This window comes from Blennius ocellaris, assembly GCF_963422515.1.
Source record: "Blennius ocellaris genome assembly, chromosome: 16".
NCBI classification, from domain to species: Eukaryota; Metazoa; Chordata; class Actinopteri; order Blenniiformes; family Blenniidae; genus Blennius; species Blennius ocellaris.
Window position 1 is genome coordinate 938,388 of NC_137665.1, and position 15,000 is coordinate 953,387.

General features: G+C 48.7%; 1 protein-coding gene across 1 annotated transcript in view; it reads right to left on the reverse strand.

Moving 5' to 3' along the window:
• LOC308141635 (myosin-binding protein C, fast-type-like) overlaps nucleotides 1-15,000 on the reverse strand; it is a gene marked incomplete at its 3' end in the record, with an annotated part of 72,298 nt that overhangs the window by 1,192 nt on the left and 56,106 nt on the right. Inside the window, exons 16-30 of the mRNA XM_080511842.1 lie at nucleotides 13,021-13,183; nucleotides 11,799-11,905; nucleotides 11,679-11,708; nucleotides 11,366-11,505; nucleotides 10,773-10,929; nucleotides 9,399-9,503; nucleotides 9,147-9,335; nucleotides 8,051-8,185; nucleotides 7,474-7,641; nucleotides 5,298-5,386; nucleotides 4,572-4,763; nucleotides 2,967-3,107; nucleotides 2,639-2,798; nucleotides 1,937-2,073; nucleotides 794-1,042 (exon numbers count right to left, since the gene is read on the reverse strand). Coding sequence (XP_080367968.1) covers nucleotides 794-1,042; nucleotides 1,937-2,073; nucleotides 2,639-2,798; nucleotides 2,967-3,107; nucleotides 4,572-4,763; nucleotides 5,298-5,386; nucleotides 7,474-7,641; nucleotides 8,051-8,185; nucleotides 9,147-9,335; nucleotides 9,399-9,503; nucleotides 10,773-10,929; nucleotides 11,366-11,505; nucleotides 11,679-11,708; nucleotides 11,799-11,905; nucleotides 13,021-13,183 — 2,162 coding nt within the window. The remainder of the gene's footprint in view (nucleotides 1-793; nucleotides 1,043-1,936; nucleotides 2,074-2,638; nucleotides 2,799-2,966; nucleotides 3,108-4,571; nucleotides 4,764-5,297; nucleotides 5,387-7,473; nucleotides 7,642-8,050; nucleotides 8,186-9,146; nucleotides 9,336-9,398; nucleotides 9,504-10,772; nucleotides 10,930-11,365; nucleotides 11,506-11,678; nucleotides 11,709-11,798; nucleotides 11,906-13,020; nucleotides 13,184-15,000) is intronic.

The following is a 15,000-nucleotide window of genomic DNA, read 5'->3' on the forward strand; positions in this document are numbered from 1 at the left end:
CGTCGCTCATTTCTTCTCCTCCTCGCCTTCTTTGGAGGAACTGTGGACGGAGGGACGAGAAGGGAAAAGACGTTTAGCAAAGTGGCGACGCGACGAGGCGCCAACGTTTAAAGCGGAGTTTATTAGTCATCTGTCTGATGACAAACTGAACAAGGAAGATTTTAACTTTGTTATGAAGGATATTAAGTATTAAAAAAAACCTTATGGAAACACTTATCTTCAGTTTGTCTCTCGGAGACGTTTTCAAAATGTTGCCACGCAAAACTTTTCACAAAAACGGAGCATTTTCACTCAAAATGTTGTCGTATGAACGGGACTTGACTACTAAATACTGTCTGTCTTCTGTGTTCGTTACCGAGTCATTTGGGTTTGGTTTTTTTCAGGACGTTTATTAGAGTAATACCAGGGATGACCTGTGGCGGCAGTGTTGAGCTCACGTTGCGACCAGATAAAGGAACAAAGAAATCTGCGAAAACTCAAAATCCGACCAAGTTCGTGAGTCAAAATGTCTCATTCCACTTGATTTGAGTTAAATTCACCTAAAAACTGAAGTTTCGTCAAACTGGAGGGACGATGACGGTTTATTTTACGTTTCGGAAATTGGCGCTTGTATGAGGAAGTCTTGGTTTTAATCTGAGACGTCGAGTGTGAAAGTGAAACTCGAAATAATTTTACTTCTCGATATTCTGATTCCAAGAAATTTCCCCGAGACACGTGTCACTGGTTCCGTCTTATTTAACGGTAAAAGTAGCGACGTGTAGTTTTGAGAGTTTCTTCAAACGTGAGTCAAGACCCAGTGAGGAGGGACGGTAAGGCGGTAAGGCAGTAAGGCAGTAAGGCGTGGTGTTTCCGTACCGTGGATCTCCAGCTTGCACTCCACCACGTCCTCCCCCAGAGAGTTGACGGCCCGGCAGGAGTACCGCCCGCCGTCGAACAGACCCGCCTTGCGGATGTTCAGCGTCAGAACGCCCTGGTTGTTCAGCATCAGGAACTTGGGGTCTTCGCCGATCACCATGTTGTTCTTCAGCCACATGATCTTCGGCTGCGGGAGGAAAGAGGGAGGGGGGGGGGGGGGGAGGGGTTAGGTCAACGCTTCTACTTGGCAACTCTTCACCGGTTTGGTGGGACGGAAACAAAAAGAAGAAGAAGAAGAATCCTCCGACTCTGCCCCTCCACTGTTGTTGCAAAACAAAGTTATTTGAATTTTGAATCTCCAGCCGAGGAAGTCGGGGGAATCCTTCTCCTTCGTGGGCCATTGTGGGCGGAGCCTATGTGTGACGTCACAAGTTGTGCAGATGTCGAACTGTTGTGTTTATATCGGCTTGTTTCCTCTTAAATATCCAAGTTTTTACAGTGTTTTGAAGTTATAGTCGGCGTTTTATGAGCCTTGATGAAAGATTGAGCCTGGAAGAGACCAGAGAGGAGGAAAGGAGCACGGGTGGTGGGAGCCGCTAGCTCGCGCCGCTAGCTCGCGCCGCTAGCGGCTAGTGGGAAAACTGGCGGCCGCTGAGGCGAGGAGACGAGGACGAATGGAGGACGAAGCGTCTTCTGCTTCCTCAAACATGTTCCAGACGGGGTCACCGATGGCAGAACCTCCTTCTGTGGCTTCTTCATCAATCACTGGGTTTGAAATGACCACGATGATGAAATCTGGTTCAATTCAGCCTCTTCGTGGTCAAAACTCTGATCCTCCATAATGTAAACACAACTTGGGCGTGTGCACAACTCGTGATGTCACTCTGTGATTGTCAGAAGCTCCGCCCAGCAGAGGAAATAGCGCCGTTTATCAGCTATTTTCTCTCAAATTGTCGTGTTTTAACATTTTACCTTCAGCCAGTTAGCAGGAAAACGTTCTAGAAGAGACACCAGAGAGTTTTTGGACGTGGAAGTTTAATTTCACTAGGACTACAAGGTAGTACTTGGACTCCACACACACCTTGGGGTTTCCGCGTACGGCGCAGCTGATGGCGGTGGTGTAGCCTGCAGTCACACTCCGGTTCAACAGGGGAGCGATGAACTTCGGGGAGCTGCTCATGTCCTGTTCCGGGTAGGGTGGAGGGTTGTACATCAAACCTGTGGAGATTTTGGATAAAAAACAAATCATAATAAAAACATCATGACGAGAACAAATGAAATGAAGGTACATTTTTATCTAATAAATATTTTTTAATTGATGTGGTTTTCAAGGGAAAATGCAAAAAATGTTTGTATTTGAGACAACTGTTTCTCTGAGCCACAGAAAAAGACACTTTTCGGAAATGGCTCGCAATCAAAGGTGGAGCTTTTTGAAAACGACTCCAACTCCGTGGAAACGGGTGAAAATGCAGCTTTAAGTCAAGTCCTGGAATTCAACCTGGAGCCTCTTGATTAAAACTTCAATTTAAGGCTCAATCACAAGACTTACGTATAAAGATTTTTTCTGAAGAAGCCACGTACAACAGGGGTGAACGTTGTCGTTCAATGGAATTGTGACTTTACTGCGATCAACAAGTGTCGAGACCCGTTGAGGTGGAAATGCGTTTTAGAAAAGTTTTGAAAACGATTTCTGTTCACACGGAAACGGAGCGGGTCAAAGATGACGTCGTCGGCCTGCAGGACCACTAGTGGGCGCCGCTGCCGCTGCTGCTGATGCGCCTACCTGTTTTACTGATGACGGCGGTGTTCTTGCTGATGCCGGAGAACTCGCTGAGGCCGCAGATGTTCTGGCTGAACACTCGGAAGAAATACTCGTTCCCCATGACAAGGTCGGACACGGTGCAGCTGGGCCGGCGGCTGTGCTCGAACACCGTGAACCACTCCTGGACGGGACGGAGCGAGAGACACAGTCAAGACGGACGGACAACGGACGGACGGACGGACGCTGAGGTCCACATGAAGCCTCCGACACGTGACGGTCAATCGGCACCGAGGTCCAACATCCCGTCCACGGAATTGATCGGAAAACGGAAACACACTTTGACGCTGACCTTCGTCTTCTTGTCCGCCTTCTGGACGATGTAGCCGATGATCTCGGCATTGCCGTCGTCTTTGGGCGGCTTCCACTCCACCGCGGCGTTGAAGCCCCACACGTCCGTGACGCGGACGTCGGTGGGGGGGACCGGGCTTGTCTGGTGGGGACGGGGGGGGACACAGGAGACACGGCGTGGGACTTCGGGCGGAATCGAGACCAAGGGCCAATCCCAATTCTACCCCTTAGCCCCACCCCTTACCCCTTCCCCTTTGAATTGCGCGTTCACGAGACTCCGAGGGGTGTCCCATTTCACTACTGCGCAAAGGCGGAGGGGGTGAGGCGAAGGGCTATTCACCCCTCGAAACGGAGCGTTTCCAGATGCACACTTTAAACAGAGGGGTAGGAGGACACGGCGCAGAAGGACTCGCATTTCACATCTATACGCTTCTAAAGTTATATAAACCTGTTGTGTTTTATACGAGGAAGAGCGGCAGTAGCGCCACCTTGATGTGGAAACAAAGCAGCCAAGCTGCTGCAACACGTTGAATTTGGGACGGCGGGACGACGCTCCTGCTGGAAAATCAACAAACATCCGCGGCTCAGCGCTGCTGATGTAATGGCGCCGTATTATGATGTCATAACTGTGAGACGGAACGAGAGGGGCGGGGCTGAGCCGAGGGAGAGGAGTGTCCCAAATCTAAGGGCTGAAACTTTTACCCCTTTGCCTTTGCCCTCGTTTTGGAGGTGGAGGTGGAGGCGGAGGGCTAAGGGGTAGGGGTAGGGGGTAGGGGTACAAAATTGAATTGGGATTGGGCCCAAGTCTGCGACGCTCGAGTGACTCTCCTCCGGCCCTTGATGTAAATCCAGACAGGAGCGTTTGAGAGGCAGGAGGAAGGTACAAACACATCTGGAGGAGGGGAACTCCCGCAGAGAGGATGAGAAAAGAAAATCAGCGGTGAAGATTTGACAGATTGGACAGATTGGACAGATTGGACAGATTGGACAGATTGGACAGATTGGACAGATTGGACAGATTGGACAGATTGGACAGATCAGATCAGCAGGAACACGAGAGAGAGAGGAAGGATGTGTGGTGTTCGTCATCGGTCCCTCGGCGCAGGAAGACGGTACAACGCTCATATGTTTGTCATTAATCTGGCTCTTCCTCTGCAGAACCCGCTCTAATCCCTCGCCGTCAGGCGTCAGGCGTCGGCCCGACCGGAGCCTCTCATTAGCTCCACCTCCTCATCCCGGCGAGTGACAGAGTCGCCCCTGATCCGACTCTACGCGCAAATAATCTCGGGCGGAACCCCTCGGAATAATCCGCCCAGATTCCCCGACCCGGGGAGACTCAGCCATAAGCTTGAGCAGCGAGGCGGCGGCGGCGGCGCAGGAGCCGGGATTACGCCAGGCCGAGGAGTGAGCACTTTGATGCTTTGCTACTTTGAGCCGCGGATCCCCGCGAGCGTGAAACGAGGAATTATCGTCAAATATGGAGAAAGGAACTCTTGACGTGTCACGGATTTGAAGCCGGAGCCGCCGCCGTCGTCTCCCGAGCAGGTCAACGACCACGATCGCCGGCGAGGCAAGGCGGGTACCGACGGCGGAAAGACTGACCTACGACCTGGATGAAGATGTCGGCGCTGTCGACGAGCTTGTCGACCTGCACGGACAGCGTGTACTTCCCGGAGTGCGCCCGCTCGGCGGTGCGGATGAAGAGGATGGTGTCCACCTCAGTGTTGCGGGTTCCCACCGACTTGTCGTCCAGCGGCGTGCCCTCCTTCAACCAGGACACCACGGGGCGGGGCTTCCCCTGCGGCCAGGGCGGAACCGGGCCACACGTCACAAACTCGCCGTGATCGAGAAATTCTTCTTTCATTGGCACTTTCGTGGTTCACACAACTCTCCATTAAGTCTTTAGTGTTCATCGGTACATTGCGGTTAAATCTCACATTAAAACAAGTGTAAACACAAAGATGAATGATTGGTCGTCCCACCAGCTTATTTTACACACTAATTAAAATCCTATTGCTCAATAACTACTCTCCCTAGAACATGGTCACGGTAAAGACACCGTACCCTTTAACGTGATACAACAGGAGGCCTCGCTGGTTTTATGTACTCTGTCCGTCTTTCACACCTTTTCAAAAACTCTTTCCATCTAAAAAACATCATTTTTAACGTCAAGCCATTCGTCCACTGCTGGTTTTTCCAGTTTCAACCACGTTCCTGTAAAGGCCTTACAGGGATTGATGATGTCAGAGGAGTGACGAGGCGGCGGAACCCCGAGACGCAAACAAACTCAAAAATGAATGAATGAATGAATCCAAGCCAGACTTGGACCAACCTGGAAGGGGATGACCAGGTTCACCTTGTCGCCCACGATCACTATGAGCTTGGTTCTCAGGTGGCGAGGGAGGCGGATCTTTGGATGCTCTGGGGGGGGGGGGGGGGGGGGAGCAGGAGGAGGTGGAGGAGATAAGTCACAATGTTAAAGAGTAGGAGGTGAGGAGGAGGAGGAGGAGGAGGAGGAGGAGGAGGAGATAAGTCACATTGTTAAAGAGTGGGAGGTGAGGAGGAGGAGGAGGAGGAGGAGGAGGAGAAGGAGGAGGAGATAAGTCACATTGTTAAAGAGTGGGAGGTGAGGAGGAGGAGGAGGAGGAGCAGGAGGAGGAGGAAGAGGAGGAGGAGGAGGAGATAAGTCACATTGTTAAAGAGTGGGAGGTGAGGAGGAGGAGGAGGAGGAGGAGGAAGAGGAGGAGGAGGAGGAGATAAGTCACATTGTTAAAGAGTGGGAGGTGAGGAGGAGGAGGAGGAGGAAGAGGAGAAGGAGGAGGAGGAGGAGGAGATAAGTCACATTGTTAAAGAGTGGGAGGTGAGGAGGAGGAGGAGGAGGAGCAGGAGGAGGAGGAAGAGGAGGAGGAGGAGGAGATAAGTCACATTGTTAAAGAGTGGGAGGTGAGGAGGAGGAGGAGGAGAAGGAGGAGGAGATAAGTCACATTGTTAAAGAGTAGGAGGTGAGGAGGAGGAGGAGGAGGAGGAGGAGGAGGAGGAGGAGGAGGAGATAAGTCACATTGTTAAAGAGTGGGAGGTGAGGAGGAGGAGGAGGAGGAGGAGGAGGAGAAGGAGGAGGAGATAAGTCACATTGTTAAAGAGTGGGAGGTGAGGAGGAGGAGGAGGAGGAGCAGGAGGAGGAGGAAGAGGAGGAGGAGGAGGAGATAAGTCACATTGTTAAAGAGTGGGAGGTGAGGAGGAGGAGGAGGAGGAGGAGGAAGAGGAGGAGGAGGAGGAGATAAGTCACATTGTTAAAGAGTGGAGGTGAGGAGGAGGAGGAGGAGGAAGAGGAGAAGGAGGAGGAGGAGGAGAGATAAGTCACATTGTTAAAGAGTGGGAGGTGAGGAGGAGGAGGAGGAGGAGCAGGAGGAGGAGGAAGAGGAGGAGGAGGAGGAGATAAGTCACATTGTTAAAGAGTGGGAGGTGAGGAGGAGGAGGAGGAGAAGGAGGAGGAGATAAGTCACATTGTTAAAGAGTGGGAGGTGAGGAGGAGGAGGAGGAGGAGGAGGAGGAGGAGGAGGAGGAGGAGAGATCTCCCAACTGCTGAGCAGCTTTTATCTTATGCTTATTTGTGTGTGTGTGTGTGTGTGTGTGTGTGTGTGTGTGTGTGTGTGTGTGTGTGTGTGTGTGTGTGTGTGTGTGTGTGTGTGTGTGTGTGTGTGTGTGTGTGTGCAGGGGGTATAAGACTGGTGTATAAACTAAGCAGGTGAATATTGACGAGACCTGCTGAGGATCAATATCGACTTCCTGAGTTAAAGTTAATGTGACATGTTCTTATTATTGTTATTATTGTTATTATTGTTATTATTGTTATTATTGTTATTATTGTTTACTGTTTATAACTTCTACCACACACCTCCAAACAGACACAAATCCATCCATCCATAACTATCTATACCTGTATGCACACACACACACACACACACACACACACACACACACAGCAGACGGGTGGAGGCAGGCGGGTGGAGGCAGATGGGTGGAGGCAGACGGGTGGAAGCAGACGGGTGGAGGCAGGCGGGTGGGAGGCAGGCGGGTGGAAGCAGGTGGGTGGAGGCAGACGGGTGGAGGCAGGCGGGTGGAGGCAGATGGGTGGAGGTAGGCGGGTGGAGGCAGACCGGGTGGAGGCAGACGGGATGAGGCAGGCGGGTGGAGGTAGGCGGGTGGAGGCAGGCGGGTGGAAGCAGACGGGTGGAGGCTGACGGGTGGAGGCAGACGGGTGGAGGCTGACGGGTGGAGGCAGACGGGATGAGGCAGGCGGGTGGAGGCAGATGGGTGGAGGTAGGCGAGTGGAGGCAGGCGGGTGGAGGCAGGCGGGTGGAGGCTGACGGGTGGAGGCTGACGGGTGGAGGCAGATGGGATGAGGCAGGCGGGTGGAGGCAGATGGGTGGAGGTAGGCGGGTGGAGGCAGGCGGGTGGAAGCAGGTGGGTGGAGGCAGGCGGGTGGAGGCAGGCGGGTGGAGGCTGACCCAGGAGCTCCTTGATGGTGACGGCCTGGCTCAGCGTGGCCGGAGGACTCCGTCCCGCCATGTTGACGGCGACGACCCTGAAGAGGATCTTGTCCCCGGTGGTGAGACCCGTCACCTTGTAGTGGTTCCCCTCCTCCAGCTGGGCGTTGGCCTGGACCCACTGGTCCGCTGCAGGACAACCAGCACGTCAGTACCAGGGACAACCAGCACGGCAGTACCAGGGACAACCAGGGACAACCAGGACGGCAGTACCAGGGACAACCAGGGACAACCAGGGACAACCAGCATGGCAGTACCAGGGACAACCAGGACGTCAGTACCAGGGACAACCAGGGACAACCAGGACGTCAGTACCAGGGACAACCAGGGACAACCAGGACATCAGTACCAGGGACAACCAGGACGTCAGTACCAGGGACAACCAGCGTCATAACGTTAATATAACCATCGTTATACTTATAACAATAAGACGTTCTCACACCGACGGTAGACTGTGAAGCCTTTCACAATAAGATGTTCTCACACCGACGGTAGTCTGTGAAGCCTTTCACAATAAGACGTTCTCACTTGGACCTACTTCCTTCCTTGCAGTACTCGATGACGTAGCCGTCGATGCCTCCGGCGCCGATCTTCTCCGGAGGACGCCACTTCAGGGTGCAGGTGGTGTCCGTCACCTCGTCCACCACCAGGCGGGTGGGCTCGCTGGTGGGGGCTGCGGGGGGGGGAGGGGGGGGGGGAGGGGGGGGGGTTATAAAACATAATGTAATAAAACCTGAAACTGCTGGATGACGTAACAAGACGCTGAGCCTGAAACTTGAAATATTAAATTATAGGGCAGGAAAAATATTTGTCCCTTAATAGTGTAATAATTTAATTATAATGCGGTTTCAACTTGAACTGCTTCAATTTGAACAACACTGAAAGAATGACTTCTAAAACTTTGTGATATTCATTTATATATATATATAAATGATCATTTGAAATTTAAATAGGTTTTCTTCTTGTTCCCTGCCTTTTCTTTTTTCCTGTTTCAGCTCACATTTTATGTTTAACGTGAACTGGGGGGTTTTTTTTGGCCTGAAATAAATAAATACATTTGAAAAAAAAAAAAATCATAAATTAGTTAATTGAATAAGTACATTGTTTTAAATAAAAATTAATGAAAAAATAAAAACAAATAAAATAATAAATAAAATAAAAACAAAAAATAACAAATAAAAACAAATGAAATAAAATTAAACAAATAAAATAAAACAAAATTAAATAAAATGAAATAAATGAAATGAAATGAAATAACAAAACAAAATCAAATCAAATCAAATAAGAACAAATAAAAAAACATTTTTTATAAAATAAAATAAAATAAAATAAAATAAAATAAAATAAAATAAAATAAAATAAAATAAAATAAAATAAAATAAAATAAAATAAAACAAAACAAAACAAAACAAAACAAAACAAAATTAAACAACATAAAATTAAATGAAATGAAATTAAATAACATAAAACAAATCAAATCAAATCAAATAAGAACAAATTTAAAAAAAAAATTATAATAAAATAAAACAAGACAAGACAAGACAAAACAAAATTAAATAAAATTAAATAACATAAAATTAAATTAAATTAAATAACATAAAATGAAACAGCGCTAATGGCGGAGGGCAACGCACCAATGGGCATGAAGGACGGCGACGTGCCGCTGGGCTCGGAGACGCCGATGCTGTTGACGGCGAACACCCTCATCTCGTACGCCACGCCCTCGATCATCTTCTTGGTCTCGTACGTGGTCGACTCGTACGGTTCAAAGTTGAGCTTGGTCCAGCGGGCCGAGCCGACCTTCTTCCTCTCCATCAGGTAACCTGCAGGACGCAGCGCCGTCAGAGACGCTTCGGGGGGGCGGGGGGGGGGGGGGTCAGATTTACCTTTAATGGGGAGGCCTCCGACGTAGGCGGGGGCGTCCCATGTGATGGTGCCGCAGTCCTCGCCAACTGATGAGCATCTGACGTTCTCGGGGGGGCCGGGCACATCTGGACAGGGGGGGTCATGAATCAGAACCACTGCAGCCCAGTGGCTCAAACTGCACAAATTAAACTCACAAAACCACAAATTGAAGAAGCCGAACACACACACACACACACACACACACACACACACACACACACACACACACACATCATGCAAAACTACAGTAAAGAATGGAATTGTAGCGCCACGCATTATTTTTTTCCCCCCAGTTTCGAGCCGTTCCAGCAAAAAAAAAACATTAAAAGATGATGAGAACATCATTATATATAAGCGTACTTTGGAATACGTTAAAAGCAGAAGTAGACATACATGTCTAATTCTGTCCCGCAGTGGAAAACCAATCAAATATAAACGCGCAGCCTGAAAGCTGAAAATGAGAAAGTGTGTCGCATGGAATCTTTTCTGAATTCATCCGCAGTTCATTTCATAAAAAACGAGCTGGGCTCAGAAATGATCTTTATTTAAAGGTACGCTTTGTGAGCTTCGTGTAATGACACCGGTGTCCTCTGGGTGGCAGCAGTGAGTCTTTAATTCCCTTCCTTTATAGTAGCTGAGTCTGTCACGGCTTCTTCTGTTCTTTCACTGAAGAAACGACGTGTCGTGACTCGCTGCACCACCTAGTGGGGCAATGTGGTATTACAAGCGGATTAGCCTGTTGGCAACTATTTGTGAATTATTGTAAGACTTGTTTTTTATAATAAGAAGATATAAAGTGTCTTAAAAAGTCTGTTAGGAAACGACTTAACAGTAGAAAATGTAATTGCACAAAATAATCTTTACAAACGATAAAACAGAAAAAATATACGACGTAGAATATAGTCTAGTTAGGCAATAATGGTCAAATCCAAAACTTCATACAGTGACTGTACAGGCTTTTTTTTTTTTTTTTTTTTTTTAAGTTTGGCACAATGCATCTTTAAAATAAATTACATAAGAATTATTTGAAAGCTTGTATATTCGAATTAAAAGATGAACAATTACACATAAGTACAGATACCCTCATGGCCGAGTTTTAATAAACTATTTAAAACATGAGTGTTCGTCACATGATGTCTCGCCTCGTAAATAAATGTGGAAAACCTAATAACACTGAGGAGAAATGAATCGGTGCGACGGGCAGCAGGTGGAAACAAAGGAAGTCTTCAGGAGATGAAAAGAGGCGGAGCTTAGCTTAGTTTCACCGACAGAAAGGAAAAGATGAAAGGAGGCCGGAGCTTAGCTTAGTTTGAAGGATCTAAAGGAAAAGATGAAAGGAGAGCGGAGCCACTGACCGACGACCTTGATGAACATGTCGATTTTGTCCACGCCCACCGAGTTGGTGACGACCAGGGAGTAGGGCGCCTCGTCCCGGAGCTCCGCCCCGTCGATCACGAAGCTGCTCAGGGTCTTCATGTTCTCCACGCGGACCCGGCCCTCCTCGCCCACCGCCTGCCAGGACGGGGACGGGGACGGGGGATGGGGATGGGGACGGGGATGGGAATGGGGATGGGGGACGGGGATGGGAGATGGGGATGGGGACGGGGACGGGGATGGGAGATGGGGACGGGGATGGGGATGGGGACAGGGATGGGGGATGGGGGATGGGAGATGGGAATGGGGAGGGGGGATGGGGGATGGGAGATGGGGACGGGGACGGGGATGGGGATGGAGACGGGGGATGGAGACGGGGGATGGAGACGGGGGATGGAGATGGGGGATGGGGACGGGGGATGGAGACGGGGGATGGGGACAAGGATGGGGCACGAGGATGGGGACGGGGACAGGGACGGGGGACAGACATAACAAAAGGCATCGCTGAAGAGGACGGCGAGGAGGGAGGAGGGGGACTGGACCCCCCCACCCCGGCTGACAGGGCGGTTCTCACCTGGTCCTTCTTCATCCAGCACACCGTCGGCGCCGGTTCCCCCGTCACCTCCACGTCCAGACGAAGCTTGTTACCTGCAACCACCATGATGACGTTGTCTTTGTCCATGCAGCTCCTGTCCATGTGGATCTTAGGAGGCTCTGAGGAGGAGGAGGAGGAGGAGGAGGAGGAGGAGGAAGAGGAAGAGGAGGAGGAGGAAGAAGAGGAGTACCAACAGCAGTAGTTATTAAACACCAGTACTGAACCTGGATCCTCCACCTTCACACCAATTTAACCAAACTAGAGGATTTAATAATTCGAAAAATATTCTTACCTTCAATGGGGATAATTTCCACGATGACCTCTGTGGGAAAACAACAACACAAACACATCAAGTGTTGTTCCACCAGAACAAACACAAGCTCTCAGATGATACGTAAAGTGTGTTTCTCACCGATGAAGTTGAGTTTTGCAGAAAGAGTCACGGGGTATTTGTCCGGGACGAACTTGTACTCCCCGTCGTCCGTCGGCAACACGTCGTCCACCGTGAGCTTGTGGACCCTGGAGGGACGTTACCAGATGTTACCAGTTACCAGATGTTACCAGTTACCAGATGTTACTAGATGTAACCAGTTACCAGACGTTACAAGATGTTACTAGATGTTACCAGTTACCAGATGTTACCAGACGTTACCAGTTACCAGATGTTACCAGATGTTACCAGATGTTAACAGTTACCAGATGTTACCAGTTACCAGATGTTACCGTTACCAGATGTTACCAGTTACCAGACGTTACAAGACGTTACCAGACATTACTAGATGTTACCAGTTACCAGATGTTACCAGATGTTACCAGATGTTACCAGATGTTACCAGATGTTACCAGTTACCAGATGTTACAAGATGTTACCAGACGTTACCAGACGTTACTAGATGTTACCAGACGTTACCAGACGTTACAAGATGTTACCAGACGTTACCAGACGTTACTAGATGTTACCAGTTACCAGATGTTACCAGTTACTAGTTACCAGATGTTACCAGATGTTACCAGTTACCAGATGTCATCAGATGTCACCAGACGTTACCAGTTACCAGACGTTACCATGGTAGAGAGATTGCAAGTTGCCATGGAGCTATATATATATATATATATGTATATATATATATATATATATATGTATATATATATATGTATATATATATACACACACATTTTTGTTTTACTAATTCCTAATTAATCGCACAATTTTTTGTAATTACTTGCAATTAATCGCATTGTTTTTCACATCTTTTCCCTTCAAACCATCCTTCGCTCTTCACCTCCGTCAATAATCACTGGCTGCTCTTTTCCATGCTGTGGTAGATACTGACCACCGTGTGTGTGTGTGTGTGTGTGTGTTTAGATGTGTGTGTGTGTGTGTGTGTGTGTGTGTGTGTGTGTGTGTGTGTGTGTGTGTGTGTGTGTTGTGTGTGTGTGTGTGTGTGTGTGTGTGTGTGTGTGTGTGTGTGTTTAGGTATGTGTGTTTAGATGTGTGTGTGTGTGTTTAGATGTGTATGTTTAGATGTGCGTGTTTAGATGTGCGTGTTTAGATGTGCGTGTTTAGATGTGCGTGTTTAGATGTGCGTGTTTAGATGTGTGTGTGTGCAGCAGCCTCCATACGGCCGCCATACCTCCCGATGTGCGAGATCTTGATGCGGTCGCTGGGCAGCACCTCCACGCCGTCCTTGTACCATTTCCCCGGCACGTCGTCAGACACTTCACACTTGAACACGGCTTGTTCTCCCGCCTCGGCCGACACGTCTTTCAGGTCCTGCAGGATCTCCAGAACCTTGTCTGCACAAACGGGGGAACCGGAGAAACACTTGAATTAATCCATTCACTTGTTTGGATTTTCTTCACACGCGTAGAAAATTAACCATACAAGTATGTGTTAATCATTTTGACGACGTGTTAAAAAAATAAAAGCTGAGGATGACGGCCATTAATAAGACTTATTCCCGTTGTGGTCCTCGTAGAAAAATACACAAAATAGATCATTATTCTGTTTTTAAAAAACACTAAAAGTATGCAATAGTGACATTGTAGTGAACAATTAAAACACAAAATTATATGGTCTAAATACAAGTTCTACCAATACAAATCTATTGCACAGAATCCTTTCTCACAAAAGCGTCGTCAGACTTCTTCGAGGGGACTGAACTACCGTAATATCCACTGTTGAGCGCACCTGAATATAAGCCCCACCCACCACTTTTAAAAAGAACAAAGAAAAACAAAAGCGGTCGGCGTTACGTGATGCCCCTGAACGCATCACCCATGTATCTGTGGCACGAAGCTCGTGAACCCAGGAAAAATCCATCGACCGGGTCGTCGTTTAAAAAAACAAAGTCGTGGCTTATAGTCTGGAAATTACGGTTCTTTTTAAATGTGGTGGGTGGGGCTTATATTCAGGTGTGCTCAACAGTGGATATTACGGTAGTTCAGTCCCTGTGAGAAAGGATTCTGTGCAATAGATTTGTATTGGTAGAACTTGTATTTAGACCATATAATTTTGTGTTTTTAATTGTTCACTACAATGTCACTATTTCATACTTTTAGTGTTTTTTTAAAAGAGAATAATTATCTATTTTGTTTATTTTTCTACGAGGGCCACAACGGGAATAAGTCTTATTAACGGCCGTCATCCTCAGCTTTTATTTTTTTAACACGTCGTCAAAATGATTAATACATATTTGTATGTTTAATTTTGTACGCGTGTGAAGAAAATCCAAATAAATTAATGGATTAATTCAAGAGCAGAACCTGTGACGAGTAAACAACTTCATCTCTAATTAGCTCCAACACCAAAACGCCGTTTTCGCGTGAAGCAGCTGATTCCCAGAATCGATTTGGGAGGTTTGGGGGGGAGGAGGGGGGGGAGGAGGGGGGGGGGGGGGACGTCTGCGGCGGCTCGCTATCGGAGTCCTGGTACCAATTAGCATGACGGAGTGTGTGATGAACTGCAGATACAAGGTTTAATGAAGTGATGTTAATGACGGACGACTAATCTGCTGCTTTCCACGCTTGTCGGGACCAAAACATCAACATGGAGGAAGTTTGTGAAAGTCGCTCCGCTGATGAGTCGCGTCTGGAAATACGACGTGAATTAGCTCTTTTTTTAACTTTTACACTTTAAAAACGGTCCGAATGATACATTTTTAATAAAGTGGCACCGCTTCATGCTTTTACTTTGGAAAAAAAAACCTGCTTGTAAAAGCAAATCTGTGAATAAATAATGAGTCTGGACAGACCCGGGTCAGGCGGTCTGTCCTGACCCGGGTCAGGCGGTCTGGACAGGACAGACCCGGGTCAGGTGGTCTGGACAGGACAGACCCGGGTCGGGCGGTCTGGACAGACCCGGGTCAGGCGGTCTGGACAGGACAGACCCGGGTCAGGCGGTCTGGACAGACCCGGGTCAGGCGGTCTGGTAAGGACAGGCCCGGGTCAGGCGGTCAGGACAGGACAGACCCGGGTCAGGCGGTCTGGACAGGACAGACCCGGGTCAGGTGGTCTGGACAGGACAGACCCGGGTCAGGTGGTCTGGTAAGGACAGACCCGGGTCAGGCGGTCTGGACAGACCCGTGTCAGGCGGTCTGGTAAGGACAGACCCG